The sequence below is a fragment of the Rhinopithecus roxellana genome, chromosome 7, assembly GCF_007565055.1.
Source record: "Rhinopithecus roxellana isolate Shanxi Qingling chromosome 7, ASM756505v1, whole genome shotgun sequence".
Classification (NCBI taxonomy): Eukaryota; Metazoa; Chordata; class Mammalia; order Primates; family Cercopithecidae; genus Rhinopithecus; species Rhinopithecus roxellana.
This window is the reverse complement of record NC_044555.1, coordinates 30402689-30425173: the sequence shown is the minus strand read 5'-3', so window position 1 is coordinate 30425173 and position 22485 is coordinate 30402689. Positions and strand designations below refer to the sequence as shown.

Genomic DNA, 22485 nt, shown 5'->3' with positions numbered 1-22485 from the left:
AAAATTAGCCAAGTGTGGTGGTAAGTGCCTGTACTCCCAGCTACTCGGCAGGCTGAGGCACAAGAATTGCCTGAACCTGGGAGGCGGAGGTTGCAGTGAGCCAAGATCGTGCCACTGCACCCTAGCCTGGGTGACAGAGCAAGACTCTGCCTCAAAAAAAAAAAAAAAGAAATGTACAATTATTACATTTATAACAAAGTAATAACTCCAGGAAAAAACAACATAAAAATTGGTATCATATTACATCAGCAGAGTCTGTTTAATATCTTTAATAATTATATCATTTCTAAAGCTTTCCACAAAAGAGTATTACAGTTTTTTAACTTATTGGAAACATATCTAGAAAAAAAAAAAGTCAGCCTTAATACTGAAACTATAATACAAATTTTAAATTATGGACACATACCATAAAACACAATGAACATTTTATTTAAACAAAAAGAAAATATTTCACTAAGCAATAAACCCAACATATTTCTTTTCTCTCCATATCTACATCCAATGGTGATATTTTATAGGCTAGTTTCTAAACAGATGCAAATTTTTACAAAGCGGTGAAAGCCATGTTTTGCTCAGGAATACTATGGTTCACATACCATACAGGTTATTTTACAGCAGATACTAGTTTGCCAAGCTTCAGATGGCAAAATGCTAAGTTGTGAATTGAGTCTTGTCCAGCTAGTTGTTTCTCCTTGCCCTAGAGACTCTGGCAGCATGACTGTTGAGAGACTGCCTTATTGCTGCCACTTCTCTTCTCATAGTTGAATCCACTATGGGAGAATATTCATGTCCTTAAGATGCAAGTCCGAGCAAAAAGCCTCCCACAAATCCACTGGATATCACAATGTTCTGCTTGATAAATTCTGTTGCCTGAAACAAAGTTTAAACAAAAACACTCTTAATTATGCTACAACAGGGATGAACCTTGAAAACATTATGCAAAGTGAAATAAGGCAGACAATAAAGGACAAATATTACATAATTCTGCTCATATAAGCAGTCAGAAAGCAGAATACAGATCATTAAGAGCTGGGGAGAGAGGCAAACTGAAAATTAGTGTTTAATGGGCACAGAGTTTGGGATGATGAAAAAGTTCTGGAAATAGATAGTGATAATGATTGCAGAAAAAAGTGAATATGCTTAATGCCACTGAACTGTACGTTTAAAAATGGTTAAACTGGTAAATTTTTTTTGTATATCTATTTTACCACAATAAAAAGATGCACACTAAAAAAAAAAATTCTTACTGAATCCAGAGCAGCCAGGTAGCAGTTTCAGCTATTTTCCTCAATTCAACAAATATTCAGCCAAAATTCCTGTGCACCTACTACTGCAGGTGTCAAAAAGCATGCAAGATCCCAGAAATGTCCCTGACTAATTGAAGGAGCCTAGAGAACAGTCATGCCCAGTAAGCTCCTTGGCTATTGAGATAAGTACATGGGCAGCAATAATCTCACAAGTAAAAAGAAATCTACCAGTAAGGTAGATATAAATGGCCCATCATCAAGTTATTCACACAGATTATTTAATAAATTGTCACGGCAGGCACAATGGTATTTATTAATAGTCCATTTAGCCAACAGAAAAAAATATACAGGATCAAAACCAAAACAAATCACTTTGGTAAAATGTTTAACCAGAATAAAATCATGAGGAAGCCATCAGACAAAGCCAGACTGTGGGATATTCTGCCTAGAGGCATCAAAAACGTCAGTGCCATGAAAGATGGGGGAATAAAATTAACAGATGAAAGGAATGTTTAAGACTAAATGAGACTTCATAGACATGATAATCGAAAACAATATATAATTTTTTGGGGGGGCGGGTGGGAACAGGGTCTCATTCTGTCAGTCAGGCTGGAGTGCAGTGGCACAATCATGTCTCACTTATAGCCTCAAGCAATCCTCCCACCTCAGCCTCCCAAGTAGCTGGGACGACAGGTGCATGCCACCACATTCTAATTTTTGTATTTTCTATAGAGACAAGGTCTCTCTCTGTTATCTAGGCCGATCTCAAACTCCTAGGCTCAAGAGAGCCTCCTGCCTCAGTCTCCCAAAGTGCTGGGATTACAGGAGTGAACTACTACACCTGGCATATAATTCTCAATTGGGGGGAAAAAGCCATAAAAGATATTTTGTAGAAAAATATTAATATGAACTGTATACTAGAAAAATATTAATATGAACCAGGCTGGGTGCGGTGGCTCACACCTGCAATGCCCAGCACATTGGAAGGCTGAGGCAGGCAGGCTGCTTGAGCCCAGGAGTTTGAGACCAGCCTGGCAACATGGCAAAACCTTGTCTCTACAAAAATATAAAAAGTAGCTGGGCATGCACCTGTAGTCCCAGCTACTTGAGAGGCTGAGGTAGGAGGATTACTTGAGCCCAGGTGGTGGAGGCTGCAGTGAGCTGTGATTACACCATTGCACTCCAGCCTGGGTGACAGAGCAAGACCCTGTCTCAAAAAAACAAACAAAAAAAGGAAATACTATTGTCTCATGTTACATTTTTTTTTCTGGATTAATAATGGCATTTGGTCAGGCAAGGGGGCTCATGCCTGTGATCCTAGCACTTTACGAGGCCGAGGCAGGAGGACTGCTTGAGCCCATGAGTTCGAGACCTGTGCAACATAGCAAGACCTTGTCTCTACTAAAACTTTAAAAATTAGCTGGGCATGGTCACGCACACCTGTAGTCCCAGCTACTTGGGAGGCTGAGGTGGGAGGATCATTTGAGTCGGGGGATCAAGGCTGTAGTGAGCCATGATGATGCCACTGCACTCCAGCCTAAGCAACACAGTGAGACAGAATGAGACCAGTCTCAAAAAAAAAAAAAAAAAAAAGGTGGCCAGGCGCGGTGGCTCACGCCTGTAATCCCAACACGTTGAGAGACTGATGCAGGCAGATCACGAGGTCAGGAGTTCGAGGCCAGCCTGGCCAACATGGTGAAACTCCATCTCTACTAAAGATACAAAAAATTAGCCAAGATCGCACCACTGCACTCCAGCCTGGGCTACAGGGCAAGATCCCGTCTCAAAAAAGAAAAGGAAAAAAAAAAAGTTTCTGAAGTGGCAGGTCCCACATAGTAAAAAAAAAAAAAAAAAAAAAAGGGGGGGGAGTACTTATAGTTGTGTAAGAGAATATCTGTACTCTTAGAAGATACATACTGAAGTATTTAGGGATGAAAAGTTATGACATCTTAGTTTGGAAAACAAAATTATCTTGTGTGTGTCACTCACACACAGATAAATATGGCAAATCATGAACAATTTGGTAAATCGATGAAGGGTATTTAGATATTCACTATATTTGTCTTTCAACTTTTTAACTGGTTTGAGTTTTTTCAAACCAAAAAGTTGACGGAGGTAAAATGATAAAACAAAAACAAAGGCAAGGAAGTATTCAATTCCATTTTAAACAGAGTACAAAAGAAAAGGGCCAAATTACACATGAAAACATTAATAAATTAGTCATATTAATAAAACATATATATTTTCAAACTATCCTACCTCAAAAAAAATGTGTACTTTTAAGTTTTACTACACCTGTACATGTCCATTTATAAAGGCAGAAGAAGTATGTTGAAAAGAATGTTCTTAGTTTCTACAACAAGATCAAAGCGAGCTAGAGATGGGCAGGGGAATCTATATTAACCACCAAAAAAAATAATAATAATGACTGATTTAAGTAGTGGTGTGATCTCAAATTTTACTTAACACTCTAGATATATAACTAAAAACACCATTTTTTAAAAAGACAGTAATTCCCCCTGGTCACATTTTCTGCTAAGGGACACCTATTAACCAAAAAAAGGAAGAAAAAAAAAGTCAAAATTATATATCTTACTTCTTCAATTAAATTGTTGATTTCAGGTGCTGCTTTGTTTGCTCGTTTCTTAATCTGTCTTTTTGCTTTATTTACATCTTTTTCAACTCTCTTCCAGTCAATCTGCACATAGCCACTATGACTAGCAATCTGCAAAAAATATAATAAAAATTATCAATACTAAACCAACTAGGTTGTTGACTAATCCAATAGCCAAGAATATATAAACACTTAAGAGTTCTAGTAACCTATAAAACTTATCGCTAAGAAGTTGCTTTTTATCCACTAGTTTATTCATTTAACAGACACAAGTGCCTACCCTATGCTAAGTACTGAATAAGGGAGACATAAGCCCCTACCCTCAGAAAGCTTCAGGTATGTTAGGGAAAACAGACATTAAACATAAGTAAGTAACTAATTATTTAGATGTGATGTACAGTGTTTAGTACATGATGGGAAAATGATTCCAAAAGCTGTCTTTTAACTATACTATCATTCTGTCATACTTTTTGGAATAGAGAATTAGTTAAAAAGATACAGAGATTATCTAGATTATATAGCTAGTTAAAAAATACCTTTTAATTAAATAGATCTTTAATTATAAGGGATCATAAGCCAATCAGTTATTAGATCACTAAAGAAATTTAAGTAGCCTGCTAAGTATTTAAATAGCTCTCTTTACTTAAATTAAGAATACTTTCTGGTAATTGCTTTTGAAAGTAGAATATAAAACAAACTGCGCTCTACACAAGTTTCATGCTATAAATCCTAATAACAAAACTATAGCTAAATGCCTATCATAAGAAAAATTATCATATGGTACTACTGAGAGACTGCAATATCTGAACAGGAACAACAGTGTGTGTGCAAAGCCAGTCCAGTAACTCAGTGCCTCCAAATAATAAAATAGCCATATATACCATTATAAATCACTTCTGTCAAGCTTATGCTTTCTTTGTAATTTTTTAGTGCATCACTTTTTTTTTTTTTTTTTTTTTTTTTTTTTGCCATTTGCACCCTGAATGAACACACTGACTTTTGGCCATACAGAAAATACTTTAAATAATAAAAAGATCTGATTTCGCATGAACAGGTTGACTAGACATCTTAGGTTCTATTTTGTCTATGAATGACTCGATGGAAGAATTTATTTATCTGCATTTCTTCTTGTATTTATTTATCCACTATCACTTCAAACTCCAGCCTCAGCAAAATAGTGGTGATCAAATCAAATAGCAAGTGAAGGCTTTTTCTGGTAGTATTTGATACAGCAATTTGAGTCACAGGCATGGAGGTGATGATGAACCTTAGGAAAAGGAGCCTTTTCTACATACAAATTGAAAAGACTTCTTACTGGCTTGCACTAAGTAATCAAAATAGTTGATTACTATGAAGCTTTTGCAGAATTTTACTTTTTGCTGAATCTTAACATTTCTTCTTAATCCAAAGCTTGTGAGAAATACAAAGATTTTATGTATGCATATGGCTTTATTTTTTGGTTAGAACAAAAATATTATCTATGCCACCACTCATAATCAACTCCCAATTCAACTGTCATTTTCAAGACTTAACATTTTAATTTACAAAGTTTTTTTTTAAAAAGCTAATCTTCATGCCACGAGTTAAACTGGTAGTGGAATTAAAACAAACAAACAAACAAACAAAAACAACCTTAACTATATTCCCTGGGTGAGACCCCTTATCCGCCCCGCCAATCGCCAGCAAATGAATAAAGGAAACCATTTATATGAGACAGATGAAACAAATTCTCACAAACAGCACTCTATACAGAAAGTATTTTTACAGAGCCATTTGTCACTGACAATTAGTAAACCCAGTGTTATCTGAGATAAATACTTTGTATAGTTTAAAGAATCCTCTACATTTTGGGGGAAAATGTCAAACAGTTGCAAGGAAAATGAAAAACCCTGAGATGCTAAAGATAATAACGCCTCTTTGGAAGAAGACTTCCCTAACACCTCCAAGCAGACAGAGTGTCTTCCCTCTGCTCTCTCAGCACTAAACACACCCTTCTAGCTCAGCACTGACCATATGGGCTGTGAATCTCTATATCCTTAGAGTCCCAACTAATGCCAGATAAATGAGACATAGTAAATAAATGATAACAAAGACAATGAATAAAGACTAAATCTCAAAAGCTGTATTAACCAACTTGGCTCAAATCATGACTCTCAGCAACAAAGTGGATGGGCTAGATTATCCCAAAGGGCCCAACCTACCATGTCTACTAACAAGAGAATGATTTTTGATGCTGGAGTGATCTACCATCACTGAACAAATTCCCTTGAGAATCTGTTCCCTTGCAGGGAAAATGAAAAACCTTGAGATGCTAAAGATATTAATGCCTTAAAAAAAAGAGAGAGAGAGAGAGAGATGAAGTCTCACCATGTTGCCCAGGCTGGTCTTGGACTCTTGGCCTCAAGCCATCCTCCTGCCTTGGTCTCCCAAAGTGCTGGGATTATAGTGAGCCACGGCACCCAGCTGAGAAGTACACTTCTGATCAAACCGAAGAATACCAGTCTAAACTGAGCACCCTACTCCAGTACAGAGATGACCAAGGACAAGCAATCTGCCCCAAGTGGGGTTCAGGTACAACCAACTTAACCAACCAATACATACAGGACCCAATTCAGTCTTGTCCACACAAAATTCATCTGCAGCTACAAGGAAATGCAAGCCAAAAGACTGGGGAGGGAATGGGGCAGTGATGACTGCCTTTTGAACATCTGACTTCCTATAACACTAAAATATTTAACGGGATTAGGTGAAGTACTTTCATTAGAATAAAAGCTTCCAAGTTAAAAAAATAAAATAAAATAAAAAAATGCCAGGCCAGGTTCCGTGGCTCACGCCTGTAATCTTAGCACTTTGGGAGGCCGAGGCAAGCGGATGACCTGCTGCCAGGAGTTCAAGACCAGCCTGGCCAACATGGTGAAACGCCGTCTCCACTAAAAATACAAAAGTTAGCCGGGCATGGTAGCGTATGCCTGTAATCCCAGCTACTTGGAAGGCTGAGGCAAAAGAATCACTGGAACCCAGGAGGCAGAGACTGCAGTGAGCCAATATCACGCCACTGCACTCCAGCCTGGGCAACAGAGTGAGACACTGTCTCAAAATGATAATAATAATAATAATAATAATAATAATGACAGAGGGGCTGGGCGTGGTGGCTCACCCCTGTACTCCTAGCACTTTGGGAGGCCAAGGTGGGCAGATCACTTGAGGCCAGGAGTTCGAGATCAGCCGTGCCAACATGGTGAAACTATGTCAGTGAAACTAAAAATACAAAAAACTAGCTGGGCGTGGTGGCTCACACCTGTAATCACAGCTACTCAGGAGGCTGAGTTACAAGAATCAGAAAGTGGTTCTTGAACCCAGGAGGCAGAGGTTACAGTGAGCCAAGATCCCGCCACTGCATTCCAGCCTGGGTGACAGGGAGACCGTCTCAAAAATAAATAAATAAATAAGTAAATAATAATGCCAGAGGCCAGGCTCGGTTGCTAATGCCCATAATTTCAACACTTTGGGAGGGTGAAGCAGGCTGACTGCTTGAGCCCAGGAGTTTGAGACCAGTCTGGGCTATATGACGAAATTCTGTCTCTACAAAAAATACAAAAATTAGCCAGGCATGGTGGCATGCACCTGTAGTCCCAGCTACTTGAGAGGCTGAAGTGGGAGGATCGTTTGAGCCTCAGGAGTTCAAGGCTGGAGTGACCCATGGTCACGCCACTGCATTCTAGCCTGGGCCAGAGAGTGAGACTGCTTCCAGAAAAAAAAAAAAACACCACACACACACACACACACACACACACACACACACACATACACACACACCAGTCTTTCAGATAAAGATTCATGTCGGCCAGAAAGCTCTAAACAGGTAGATGGGGCTTTTTGCTTGTGAACTTCACCATATGCTGATCTAACTGGGCCATTTCACTGCGAGAAATTCACCCACCCCCAACTCCTTATCTTTAAATCATTTTTCTTGGACTGGTCAGATTTCCCAGAGAAGGGAAAGCCCCACACGTCCATATCGTTTAGAGCTTTCCATCAACTTTTAGAGCTCAATTCTTAAATATGAGCAGACAACCAAGGATCATCAGACATGAAGGAAGGCCTTTAACTTGAAAACTAGAAACCAAAATAAACAAGCAGGAAAAAGTGGGGGGAAGGGAAACAAAACACCTTAGACAAACAGGGACTAGGTAGGAAGAAGCTTAAAACACACACACACACACACACACACATACACACACACACAAAGAAGCTTGATCATTTATGTCCTCAGAGAGATTAAAAAAGATAATGCACAACTGAAAGAGCTCTTAATGGCCAAAGCTGGTAAAATTTGAGCAATAAAAGAGCATTAGATTATAAACCAAAGTATAAAATAAATATCCATGAGTCCATATTGATATAAATAAATGACTGAATAAATAAAAGAAGAGACAAACCTTCCAATAGACTATTTCTAAATAATTTATGTAGCTACTCCGCCTTCAGAAAGGTGGAGCATAATCACACTCCTGAAATGTGGGCTATACACAGTGACTCCCTTCCAAAGAGTACAGTATGAGGCCGAGCGCGGTGGCTCACGCCTGTAATCCCAGCACTTCGGGAGGCCGAGGAGGGCGGATCACTTGAGGCCAAGAGTTCGAGACCAGCCTGGCCAACATGGTGAAACCCCGTCTCTACTGAAAACACAAAAATTAGCCAGACGGTGGTATGTGCCTGTAATTGGTGTGTGCCTGTAATTGCAGTTACTCGGGAGGCTAAGGCACGAGAATCACTTGAACCTGGGAGACAGAGGCTGCCGCAAGCCGAGATCATGCCACTTGCACCCCAGCCTGGGCAACAGAGTGAAACTCTGTCTCAGAAAAAAAAACAAAAAACAAAGAGTACAGTATGAAAAGGGGGAAAAGCTGGTGGATCCTCTCATATGGGGATAGCAGGAATATCTTCTGGAAGGCTGCTTGACAATCAAGAGGCTTAAATATGTATATGTGTATGTATGTGTATACATATATATATATATATATATTTTTTTTTTTTTTTTGAGACAGAGTTTCGCTCTTGTCACCCATGCTGGCATACAATGGCACGATCTCGGCTCACTGCAACCTCTGACACCCAGGTTCAAGTGATGCTCCTGCCTCAGCCTCCTGAGTAGCTGGGATTACAGGCATGCACCACCATGCCTGGCTAATTTTGTACTTTTAGTAGAGATGGGGTTTCACCTTGTTGGCCAGGCTGGTCTCGAACTCCTGACCTCAGGTGATCCGCCCGCCTCGGCCTCCCAAAGTGCTGGGATTACAGGCGTGAGCCACCACGTCTGGCCTAAATATATTTTTGCTTTGTCTTAGACAAGTGTGCAAAGATGTATATAAACGGCTAGTCACTGCAGAGTTGTTTGTAAAGCTGAAAAAATAAACTGCTAGATGAACATTCTGTGTAGATGCTAAGAATTGCTTGTAGGACAGACTATTTGGATCAACACTCTGAACCTGCAGTCTATTAAGGCAGTCACTTCCAACTAGCATCTGGTGATTTAAGGAAAACTTTCACTCTCCGCCTCTTTCTAAGAACCTTCTATCTTCGAGTTAGAGAAGACATTCAACTATACCATCTCTCACAAACCTTCCTGGTCTATAGATATGCAATTAAAATGGTTTCCAAGAATGTTAGTGCTCCAGTAATATGATGTGTTTCTAAAAGTCTTATTGAAGGGACTGTCTTCTAACCATTGCATTGGTTGAAACAATGGGTTAGGGGAGGACAAATCACACATAATAAATACATCCCACCAATCTCTTAAAAAAAAAAATCCGGCCGGGCGCGGTGGCTCAAGCCTGTAATCCCAGCACTTTGGGAGGCCGAGGCGGGTGGATCACGAGGTCAGGGGATCGAGACCATCCTGGTTAACACGGTGAAACCCCGTCTCTACTAAAAATACAAAAAACTGGCCGGGTGAGGTGGCGGGCGCCTGTAGTCCCAGCTACTCGGAGGCTGAGGCGGGAGAATGGCGTGAACCCGGGAGGCGGAGCTTGCAGTGAGCCGAGATCGCACCACTGCACTCCAGCCTGGGCGACACACAGCGAGACTCCGTCTCAAAAACAACAACAACAACAACAACAACAACAAACAAACAAACAAAAATCCGAATATTAGCCACTAAAAAATTTAAAAAAAGATACTGCTCACTGCATCCATGAAGGAAAAGCAAGGAACAGAATGCTAAAGTCACATTAAAAGAACAATAGCCGGGCATGGTAGCTCACATCTGTAATCCCAGCACTTTGGGAGGCCAAGGTGGGTGGACTGCTTGAGCTCAGGAGTTTAAGACCAGCCTGGGCAACACAGCAAAACTCCACCTCTACTGAAAATACAAAAAATTAGCCAGGCATGGTGGTGCATGCCTGTAGTCCCAGCTACTTGGGAGGCTGGGGTGGAGAAATCACCTGAGCCTGGGAGGTCAAGGCTGTAGTGAGCCAAGATCACACCACTGCACTCCAGCCCGAGCGAACAGAGTGATACTATCTCAAAAAAATACAAAAAAACAAAAAAACAAAAAATCTTGTTGAGGTTGAAGAAATCTCTCAGAAAATAGACCAATGAAAGTGGAAAACTGAAAAGATTATTAGTGTTCTGCCAAATCTAAGAAAGAAAAAAAAAAAAAGATTATTAGGCCAAGCACAGTGGCTCATGCCTGTAATCCCAACATTTTGGGAGGCCAAGGCAGGAGGATTGCTTGAGACCAGCCTAGGCAACATAGCAAGACCTCATCTCTATTTAAAAAAAAATAATAATAATAATGTCTAAAACTGTAAAACAAAGAAAGAAAGAAAAATTAGACAACTGGTCCAGGAGATACATATAACGGGAACCACAGAAAAAAAGATGGGAAAATTAAAGAGCAAGATATTAGTAACTAAATAAATATAAAGAAAATTTCTCCAAACTGAAAGGGCCCCTTGAGCTTCCAGCACAGTGGATGAAAATAGGCCCAAAGTACGGCACATCACCGGGAAAAATCAGAATACTGAGGACAAAAGAAAATCCCATAAGCATTTATTGAAAGGAAAAAAAAACCCCACACATGTAAAGGTTCAGAAATTAGAATTACTTTAGACTTTTAACAGCATCACTGGAAGTCAGAAGACAACGGAGCAATATCTAAACCCAGCTATTAATAAATTATCAAACAAATGTGAGGATAAAATGAAGAAATTTTCAGACATGCAAAGTCTCAAAAACTGTAGTTCCCATTCTCATTTTCTACGAAAGCTATTGGAGGATGTGTCCACCAAAATAAGAAACTACATCAAGACATAGGATAGGCCAGGTGCAGTGGCTCACGCCTGTAATCCCAACACTTTGGGAGGCCAAGGCGGGTGGAATGCTTGAGCCCAGGAGTTAGAGACCAGCCTGGGCAACATAGCAAGACCTCCCTATTATACAAAAATACAAAAATACAAAAATTAGCTGGGCATGGTGGCACACGCCTGTAGTCCTAGCTACTTGGGAGGCTGAGGCAGGATTCCCTTGAGCCCAGGAGGCAGAGTTTGTAGTGAGTGAGACTGCACCACTGCACTCTAGCCTGGGCAACAGAGCAAGACTGTCTCAAAAAACAAACAAACAAACAAACAAAAGACATAACATATAGGAAACAACCCAAAACAAAAACAAAGGGAATATCCAGAAGGTATTGAAGAGAGATCCCAGGGTAAGAGCTGTATACCAGGCCTAGAAAGCAAACAGGACAGATGACTCTGGGACCAAGTTGGCCCAGAAGGTTAAACTGATGAACTATTTGATACATATGACAATGAAAGATGATTTTCACAACTAGTAGTTGTCTAAAGATATAATCCTGGGCCGGGCGTGGTGGCTTACACCTGTAATCCCAGCACTTTGGGAGGCCAAGGCAGGCAGATCACGAGGTCAGGAGATCAAGACCATCCTGGCTAACATGTTGAAACCCTGTCTCTACTAAAAAAATACAAAAAAGTTAGCTGGGCATGGTGGCAGGCGCCTGTAGTCCCAGCTACTCAGAAGGCTGAGGCAGAAGAATGGCGTGAACCTGGGAGGCGGAGCTTGCAGTGAACTGAGATCGTGCCACTGCACTCCAGCCTGGGAGACAGAGCGAGACTCCGTCTCAAAGAAAGAAAAAGAAAAAGAAAAAAGAAAAAGTCCTGGCCGGGCACGGTGGCTCACACCTGTAATCGCAGCACTTTGAGAGGCCGAGGTGGGTAGATTGCCTGAGGTCAGGAGTTTGAGACTAGCCTGGCCAACATGGTGAAACCCCATCTCTACTAAAAATACAAAACTTAAGCCGGGCGCGGTGGCAGGCTCCTGTAAACCCAGCTACTCGGGAGGCTGAGAGGCAGGAAAATCATTTGAACCCGGGGAGGCGGAGCTTGCAGTGAGCTGAGATCGTGCCACTGCACTCCAGCCTGGGAGACAGAGCGAGACTCCGTCTCAAAGAAAAAAAGAAAAAAGAAAAAGAAAAAGAAAAAAGAAAAAGTCCTGGCCGGGCACGGTGGCTCACACCTGTAATCGCAGCACTTTGAGAGGCCGAGGCGGGCAGATTGCCTGAGGTCAGGAGTTTGAGACTAGCCTGGCCAACATGGTGAAACCCCATCTCTACTAAAAATACAAAACTTAGCCGGGCGCGGTGGCAGGCTCCTGTAAACCCAGCTACTCGGGAGGCTGAGGCAGGAAAATCGTTTAAACCCGGGGAGGCGGAGGTTGCAGTGAGCCAAGATTGTGCCACTGCACTCTAGCCTGGGCGACAGAGCGAGACTCTGTCTCAAAACAACAACAAAAAATCCCAAACTTCCTAGTAAAAATAATGGCCAAAACCTTCCCAAATATGATTAAAGACATAAATTCACAGGTTCAAGAAGTTCAGTGAACTCTAAGTAATCAATCTCAGTGAACTCCATGTAATGAATGATCTAACACAATTATGAAAAAAGGGAAGTAACTACACTCAGATGATTGAGGGAGAGGGAAGAAAGTATTCAGGTATGTGAGACTGGGGGGAGAAGTGTAGAGAAAATAAAACAGTTCAATAAATGACAGCTAAATTTTCCTATTCCATAATGGGAAGCCAATAGTTCACACCTAAAACTGAAAGATCAAGAAATGTCCAATTAACTTGTTTAGGGAAAAAGAGATAACTACCTTAAGAATCAGTTAAGAGTTCAAAGTGGATGTCTCAGGGGATGGAAAAACGGGGGTAGTGAGAGAGGTGGAGGATTACGCCAACCTGTAACAAGCCTTGCACAACTACTTGGCCCTTTGAATTATAAGCATGTGTAACTCCAAAAAATTAAAATGAAGAGATTGTGTACTTTAAGACAGCAGTGTAATAAATATCTATTGGAAAACACTTAATATTGTTGCTAGAAAAACTTTAAGTTCTAAATAAACTAATATTTATCTTTAAATATAAGAAAGGTCACCAAAATATGAAAGTGGGCCTAAAGAATATTAGGCAATTAGCCTAAAAGCCATTTGTTACTTTATTTCCCCTTTCACTTTCCTTCTACTGAGTTTTCAAGGTTAGTCATATTTGTGGGAAAAACTGGTTTGATGCAGACAGATCCTATGTTGTTCTGCCTTAAAAACTTCAAAGAATGTGTGGACTAAATGCAGAAAAGTGGGAGGTGGCAATGACAAAATGTGGATTTGAATGGTGCATATTGAGTGAACTGAAATGGACTTCTGAAAAACTGACATGCAGAGTGGATTAAAATATACATTTCTCTCCATTCTGTGAACATTTTAGGAAACTCTACTTCAGTCCAGTACCCTTTTACACTAACAGAAATGACAACTGAGTCTTCAAAATAGCTATGGAATAAAATATGCTCTTGATTCCATATAAAACCAAGTCAAAATCAGCTTAAGTAAAATTATCATCTGTGCTAATGCTGGCATAGTCATCCAAAGAACTAAATTTAGGTATTAATCATGTTCTTTTTTACCTCTTACCACAAGTAATAAGCAATTATTCCTAATAATGTCACCAAGAGAAAGAAAACATATATATTTTTTAAAAGGCTACTTAGTGAACAACTCAAAATCTGTGCTTCATACACACAAATCCAGTCCCCTTGTACTTAAAGCAACTATACTAGTTATTACATGATCGATGGCTTAGGTGTTGAATTCAGATTTTGGTTGCTATGAACATCAATCATTTTTAATCTAGTACAACTGACAGTTCTCTGCATCTTTAAAAGTGTTGCTCACATTCATTCCTAGAGATTTTCAGTTTTTGGATTTACTATATTTGATCTTCAAGGAACGATATTTTTGAAAAAATATATGCCAAACAGACATGAATGCCAGATAATGCCCTGATAAACATCCTCTAATGGTAAAGCATTTGTAGATCTTATACTTACAGGAATATGAACAAAACTAAAACTTCAAATCTACCTGCCTCAGATATAAGATTATGGATTTTTTTTGTTTTTTGGTTTTTTTTTTTGAAACAGAGTTTCGCTCTTGTTGCCCAGGCGGGAGTGCAATGGCACTATCTCGGCTCACTGCAACCTCCGCTTCCTGGGTTCAAGTGATTCTGCCTCAGCCTCCCAAGTAGCTGGGACTATAGGCGTGTGCCACCACGCCAGCTAATTTTAATTTTTGTATTTTCAGTACAGACAGGGTTTCACCATGTTGGCCAGCCTGGTCTTGAACATCTGACCTTAAGGGATCTGCCTGCCTCTGCCTCCCAAAGTGCTGGGATTACAGGTGTGAGCCAACGCGCCCGGCAATGGCTGTCTTTTTAATAGGTGAGATCAAACTATGCTTAATAACTCAGAAATATTTAAATCGTTATCTTTCAAGACAAAAGTCAGCTTCCAAAACTCATTGTAGCTCTTTCATAAGCTGATGCCTAAAAGAAAAATTGCACCTTTTATGTAAGCAAAGGCAAGCGCTTAAAGCTCTGACATACCTGAAGAAGAAGAAAGCCACCACCTACTGCAGTTGCTGCAAGTTTTCCAACTTTCTGGAACAGAAATCCTGCACACCTTTAATCAAAGAAATAACAAAAGATGAAAACAATCAATTATGTACTAAATCCTCTCCCTCTTCTACTTTTCATTGCTTTCCTAATAAAATCTTATGTCTTCGCATTTCTTTTGATCACGTCCCTTACCTGCTCAGAAACCTTCTCAGAAACCCCTCAGTTATATAGGCTAGTCAAAAATGCACAATCTAAAATGTCTGAAATTTGCTTCAAAATAAGGGACAGACAGATGAGGAGGGGAATTTATAGAAAAAAAGAGCAGCTACTAAAATAACGACAAGTACTCAGGGGTTCACTACACTCCTCCTACATTTGCATAAGCTGAAACCTCCCATAATAAAAGTGACATTTTGCTTAATACAGTCAAGATGGTCCATACACCTGGCTGACCCTCACCTTCGGCTCCAGCCCCATTAACTTCCAAATAGGTCATCACCTTTGCTCAAGCTATTAATCTCCCTGCTTCTAGGGGTTTCTGCCTAGCTCTACCTATTTAAAGCTTTCCTACCCTTTCAGGTCCAGCTGTTGTTCCACTCAATGACTACACTTCAGCCCACATTTCTAAAAGCCTCCTTATCTAGATCTACCTATTTTTATATTAAACGTTTTTTGTGTCTCATCTACCCTGTGTCAGCTCATACTTCTTTCGTGATTAATTCGCTCCTTCAGTGAGCTCACATTCCCTTCAGCATTCCAGATCCACACTGTGCAAATGAATCCTATTTTTCTAATCTAGCCTCCTGCACTGGGTTGAATGGTGTCCCCCTCCAAAATTCACATCCTTTCCAAAACCTCTAAATGTGACCTTATTTGAAAACAGAGTCACTGCAGATGTAATGAGTTCAGATGAGATCATACTGGACAGGGTGGGCCTTTAATCCGATAAGGACGCACACAGAGGGAAGACGACATGTGAGGACAACAGAGGCAGAGACTGGAGTAATACATCTACAAGCCAAGGAATGACAAGGATTGCTGGCAACCACCAGAAGCTAGCAGAGAAACATAAAACAGATATCTCCCTCTGAGCCTCCAAGAAGGAACAAACCCTGTTGACATCCTGATTGCAGACTTCTAGCCTCCGGAACTGTGAGAGAGTACATTTCTGTTGTTATTTTATTTTATTTTATTTATTTATTTAGTTATATTTTAGATAGAGCTTGCTCTGTCACCCAGGCTGGAGTGCAATGGCATGATCTTGGCTCACTGCAACCTCTGCCTCCCGGGTTCAAGCAATTTTCCTGCCTCAGCCTCCCAAATAGCTGGGATTACAGGCACCCGCCACCACACCCGGCTAATTGTTGTATTTTTAGTAGAGACGGGGTTTCACAATGTTGGCCAGGCTGCTCTTGAACTCCTGACTTCAGGTGATTTCATCCGCCTTGGCCTCCCAAAGTGCTGGGATTACAAGTGTAAGCCACCGCACCTGGCCTCCACAGTTCTATATATTTTATCTCCAAAATGTTATTTGACTGTTTTCTCCTTTCCATTCTCAAGGGCATCATTATCTTGCTTCCAGAACATTCTTAAGGGCCCTCTAACTGTTCTTGACACCTCCCATCTCTCCTAGCAATCACCCATCCTGATAATAGTTTTAATTTTTTGTCATGGGCTGGGCGCGGTGGCTCACACCTGTAATCCCAGCACTTTGGGAGGCCCAGGTGGGCAGATCACGAGGTCAGGAGTTCAAGACCAGCCTGACCAACATGGTGAAACCCCGTCTCTACTAAAAATACAAAAATTAGCCAAGCGTGGTGGCGTGTGCCTGTAATCCCAGCTACTCGGGACGTTGGGGCAGGAGAATCGCTTGAACCCGGGAGGCAGAGGTTGTAGTGAGCGGAGATTGTGCCATTGCATTCCAGCCTGAGTGACAGGCCAAGACTCCATCTCAAAAAAAAAAAAAAAAAAAAAATTGTCATGATCAAAAGCCTACAGCTACCTACAGCTAAATAAACTCTCCTCAGCCTCCTATTCACGTCTTGAATTGGTCTAAATTGCTAACTTGTTAGGTTATGCCTATTAACTGTTCCTCCTTAATATACACCACAATATCACATCAGTTTTACATCCTAAGAAAACTGCAAAAATTTACTACACTGAATATAGTCATTGCAACAAATCGCCTATATAATTATTAGAGTTCTATTATACAGCTCCTGGACCAACACCTGGCTATAATCCAAATGTGTGTGTGTGTATATGTATATATGTATATGTATATATGTGTGCATACATATATACACACACACACATATATACATATGAGCCACCACACCTGGTCTCCACGGTTCTATATATACACACACATATATACATATACATATATACACATACACGTGTATGTGCATATATATGTATACACATATACACACATACATATATATACACACACACATACACACATAGTCAGCTCTCTATATGTTTCACATCTACAATTCAACCAATCAGGGCACAAAACTTGAAAAAAAAGACAAAAAAAATAAAAAGTAACACGGATTTTAAAAATTCTGTATAACAAGTATTTACATAGCATTTACATTGTATTAGGTGTTGTAAGTAATTAAGAGATGATTTAAAGTGTACGAGAGAGTGTGCAGGTTATAAGCAAATACTATGCCTTTTTATATCAGGGACATGAGCATCTGCAGATTTTGGTATCCTATGCTGAGGGACGATTGTATTACCATAAAGAATGTGCCCCTCAGTAGGGGAGTCAGCAACAAAGGCTCAGAAAAGGGAACAGAAAAGGCAGACAGCAGCCACAATGTCCCCTGGACTGTGCTCCACAAGCATGTGTATCCATTGCTTGATGGCATCAGTCACTACAATGAACCTATCTCCTGCTGCTCTGTCTCCAGGCTTTCCGAGCAAACTTCTGCCAATGATGGGGCTTGATCTACAAGGAGTCTGGTCTCCAAGGAGAAACAATGAAATGACTTGATAATTCTATTCTCAATTATTTTTGAGTCTGTTTTAAGACTGGGCTTTAGGCCCTGACTGACATTAACCAATCACCCATAGCACCAAATTGTGAGCTTATTTAAGCAGAGAGCCATACCCTGAATTACAGGGCTAGAGGAACTATCAGCCTGTGGAGAATCATCTGAATGACCAGGCCCTGACAGGCATCTCTCTCCTAATTGCAGGCTTTTTTCCTGCAGCAGCATTAGTAAGTACATATCATGAATAAATGCCGCACCTCTGCAACACAGAATCTTGACAATGAGTATTTCTATCATAAAATGGCATTTGCAAAAAGGCATAGAGGAGTGTGTCATTATTCCAAGGTACATGTAAAACACAAATAAAAACACTCGTTATACTTATCAAGTGGAAACATGTAAATATTTCAGTTAAATCAATATAAGATGAACTTAAAAGAGTATCTAAGAAAAAATGCTTATGCACAAGTTAAGCACCCTCACTAACTCCAAAATTTCTCTACAGTCACGAACATTTTCAAAACAGTCAAATTTGTTTCTGCCCCTTGTTATCTGGCTAGCCTTTTTATTGTAAGAACAGAATTAGATCCACAGTAGCCATTGTGTTATCACGTGGTCTGAAATGTTAACTGGCCAGGCTGATGGTTATTAACCACTTCTTAATGGACTCCACAATATTCCCAAGTAAGCAATCAGACCTTTAATTTCAACACAGAACTAATGTTCTACAGCTCTTTTTCAAAGAGTTATCATAATCTGAACAAGCCCACAAAAAACAGAATCATCTGTATCATCACCAATAATTCATACTGAGCATTTTACACTGCTCTGTACAGGGCTGACAATACTAGAGGCCAGTTCTACCGTGGGAGTTTCTTAGGTTTTTTCAGTAGTTAGCACTGAATGAAATGTAAAAATTTACATATAATTAACTCATATATTTCTTCCTATCTACTATCACTGAATCAGATCCACGACATGTGCTGAACATGAGAATGGGGAAATTATATAAAGAATCAAAAGAAGGATGAGGAGGGAGGAGAGGAACAGCGGTGGGCATGGGGGAGGGGATCGCCAAAACCCAACAGGGAGCCTGGGCATGTAGATTACATCAATTTTAACTCAGAGAAAAGCCTCTTCCAGAATTAACAGTGTAGACCCACTGCATGTGCACGGTGACTCTTCCCGATGTATGAAAGGTCAGCAGTGTCAGGCCCCCAAATGAAATTTAATGAAAAAGACGTTGTTCTCACCAGCCAGTAACGCCACCCATTACAATCTGGGTAGCTACTGAGTATTTTTCTACCATAGGTCCCGAACTGTGGCCAAACACTCGATTCCACCACTGGTGTCTTCTTGCATACTCGGTTAAATCCAACACTTCATAAGAGTCGTCATCACTTTCATATTCTTCAAAATAGCAAAATGCAAAAAATAAATGTAGAGTCAATCAAAAGTCAGAAATGTCCCATACATCTTTTTAAATATCTGTTACAACTCATTACTTTTGGCCTACAGCTAAAAACGCCCACATGGAAATTACTGACTTTACTTAATTCCTGAGACCAGCGCCTCAAGAGTAAAGAGCCCTGCAACAATGACCCCCATATGCTTTCTCAAAGGCCCAGGGACCAGCCTGGGGTCACGAAGCCAGGGCCAACTCAGAATGACACAGTAGTGAGGGGTCACCCCAACCTCCAAATCTTAGTAGGGTCAAGGTCAGAGCAGGGTCCATTTTCATCAGTGGAAGGAATGGGGGTGGGGAGGGGTCCTCCTCTGAGATAACTAGTCTGGAGCCCAGCGAAATCACTTGAGTCTAGACGTTTAAAAAAAGAAAATAATAATACATTTGAAGATGGAGATGAAGGGCCGGAGGTGAAGGTAAGGCAGGAGGTAGGTAGGGCTGTGCTGGGGGTGGGGGTGGCTCTCCGCTTGAGTTCCGCAGAGAGGGGAAGAAAAAGTCTAGCTCGGAGGGGGTGCTGAAAGGGGCTGCCTTAAAAAAATAATAGAGTTCGAAGAATCCTAGGGCAGGGGAAGGAAGAGGTGCCATGGGAGCAAGGTCGAGAGCTGTGAGCCGCGTCCCAGATACCACTTCAGGCCCTCGCCGCTCACCTTGGGGAGGGGGGTTCCGGGTCGCCATGATACCGCCAGCGGCCAATTCTGGAGTGGTCCCCGCCCGCCCTCCTCTCCCTGGCACTTTAAGGGCCGCTCTAGGCGAGGATGGAAATCTATGGTCTCTTTTTTCCTCCTCCTCCTACTCCAGGCGCGTAGTCCTGTCTCCGCCCCCTTCTCTCGCGCAGGACCTTCTGCCTTCTGCGCAGGCGCGAGACTCCGGAATGTGGGCAGGACCGGTCGGATCATAGCCCCGCGAGAGAGTAGGGGACTTGTAGTCCATTGTCTTCCGCAACTAGGGAGGGGGAGGGACCGCCCCTCCTAGAATTTCGATAACTCGAATTTGATTATTTTGTTTTAAAGAGCCTTAAGGGCTGAAGGTATGGGGGGGAAGGGCGCCACATGGTGGTACAAAGGGAAAACCAGCTGGGTATTGACAAAGACTCTCTCCTTGACCAAACTTTAGTCAGAAGGCTCCTCTGAGCTGTTTTTGACTGAGTCTCCTCCTTGGGTCGTCTTTGACCTGCCAAATTTGTGGCAAGAATCCAGTTAAGTCAGTTTAGTGACAACTCCCCCACCCTTAATATCGAATCACCCTCAATATCCGATCAAATTCCTCAACCCCACCCTCGATATCTGATCACTCTGCCACCAGCAAAAATCCTGTTAAATTGACTTAGCAAGAATACCTCTACCCCTCATGTCTGCTCTTGGTAATCTTCCACCCATTGATCCATTCACTCTGATCATTTACTATAAATTCCCTGCTATATTCAGAGTTGAGACCCATCACTCACCCCTATTGCCATAGTCTTTGTTTTTCGAGAAAGGGTATTGCTCTGTCACCAGGCTGGAGTGCAGTGGCGCGATCATGGCTCACTGCAGCCTCAAACTCCTGGGCCCAAGAGATCGGCCCACCTCAGCCTCCAGAGAAGCTGGGACTCCAGGCGTGCATCACCACTCCTGGCTAATTTATTTTTATATTTTGTGGAGACTAGGTATCCCTGTGTTGCCCAGGCTGGTCTTGAACTTCTGGGCTCAAGCAGTCTTCCTGCCTCTGCATCCCAAAGTGCTGGGATTACAGATGCGAGCCACCATGCAGGGCTATATTGCAATAGTTTTGACACCTATTGCAATAGTCATGAACAAAGTCTTCCTTACCATTTTAAGAAGTGTCCCATAGTTTTTTTGTCAGGCCCATCACTTGCACACTGTCAGAATAATTTTTTAATAGTATTTTGAACACTCTACCAGAATTCCAATGCTTGAGGAAAAAGGCTTGTAAGAGATAAGAGAAACCCTGTTTCAAGCCATATTTTTCTAAGGGCGCAAGGGCTCACAAAGGGACCAAAATTTTTCTAATGCCCTGCTGCTGGAAATTGGAATCTGTTTACCTGCTCTCTCTCTTGAGTTCCTGCCAGGAATCCAAAGGAGGTAAAGAAGAGCCTAGAAACCTCATAATTCCTGACCTGGCAAGAGGACATAATTTTTTAGTGTCATTCTTTTGTTTCTTTGTTTGAGACGGAATCTCGCTCCGTCACCCAGGCTGAAGTGCAATGGTGCAATCTTGGCTCACTGCAACCTCCACCTCCCGAGTTCAAGTGATTCTCCTGCCTCAGCCTCTCAATATCCCAAGGAGCTGGGATTACAGGCATGTGCCACCACGCCTGGCTAGTTTTTGTATTTTTAGTAGAGACAGGGTTTCACCATGTTGCCCAGGCTGGTCTCGAACTCCTAGCCTCAGTGATCCACCCACCTGGGCCTCCCAAAGTGCTGTGATTACAGGGGTGAGCCACCGTACCCGGCCAGCATCATTCTTACTATTTAAATCTAACAGAACAATAAGGTCAAGGTCTTCACCCAGAAACCCCATGGGATTCTATGAATACAAAGCCGTATTGATCACCAAGCAGCTAACCCAAGTCCACATAAACCAACCCAGAAACTTGTCTTGAACTTGCATTGCACCCACATCTACTGTACAATTAAACAAAAGTCCTCTCAGTATTCATTTTAATGGAAAAACAAGAAATTCTGGTATAAATTGCATTACTTAAAAAATTGGCTTGCATAATTGCACTTGGCTTTTCAAATCCTGGCACTTTCTTATTTCTTTTTACAATATGCCCATTTATTAATATCCTTATTTGTTAATTTTAATAGCAAACCGCAATTACTTTTGCACCAACTTAATACATAGCTTGCAAGTTTATGTTTTGTCATTTGTTGACTGGGAAAGGAATTTTCCTAAGCATGTAAAATCCCTATAAATTGAATGGCTTACCTTCATTATCATTTGTATTATGATACTAATTTCTAGTAACTATTAAGTAACTTGTCTCCCTTTATTTCTTACCATATCTCTGCAAGTAATTAGCCTGTTAGCTTCAATTATGTTTTATTTTAATTTAAAACTGATTGGAAAAGCAAATTCTCTTTTGCTACCACCCAATATAAGTTCACTATGTAGAGACTAGCAAAAGCATGTGGACAATCCTGGCAATCACTTTATTGAGATTAATGTTCATGGAGGTGGTTTGC

At 41.2% G+C, this 22485-nt stretch overlaps 1 protein-coding gene across 1 annotated transcript; it reads right to left on the bottom strand.

Annotated features, from left to right (window-relative positions):
- Positions 1 to 235: 235 nt before the first annotated feature.
- FUNDC1 (FUN14 domain containing 1) lies at positions 236 to 20140 on the bottom strand. The gene is made up of 5 exons (XM_010361168.2): positions 19945 to 20140; positions 19086 to 19242; positions 14816 to 14891; positions 3844 to 3972; positions 236 to 870 (listed from the first exon to the last, which is right to left on the bottom strand). The coding sequence occupies exons 1-5, from the start codon at positions 19970 to 19972 to the stop codon at positions 793 to 795; spliced, it is 468 nt and encodes a 155-aa protein (XP_010359470.1). The 5' UTR covers positions 19973 to 20140; the 3' UTR covers positions 236 to 792.
- Between the last annotated feature and the right edge of the window lie 2345 nt (positions 20141 to 22485).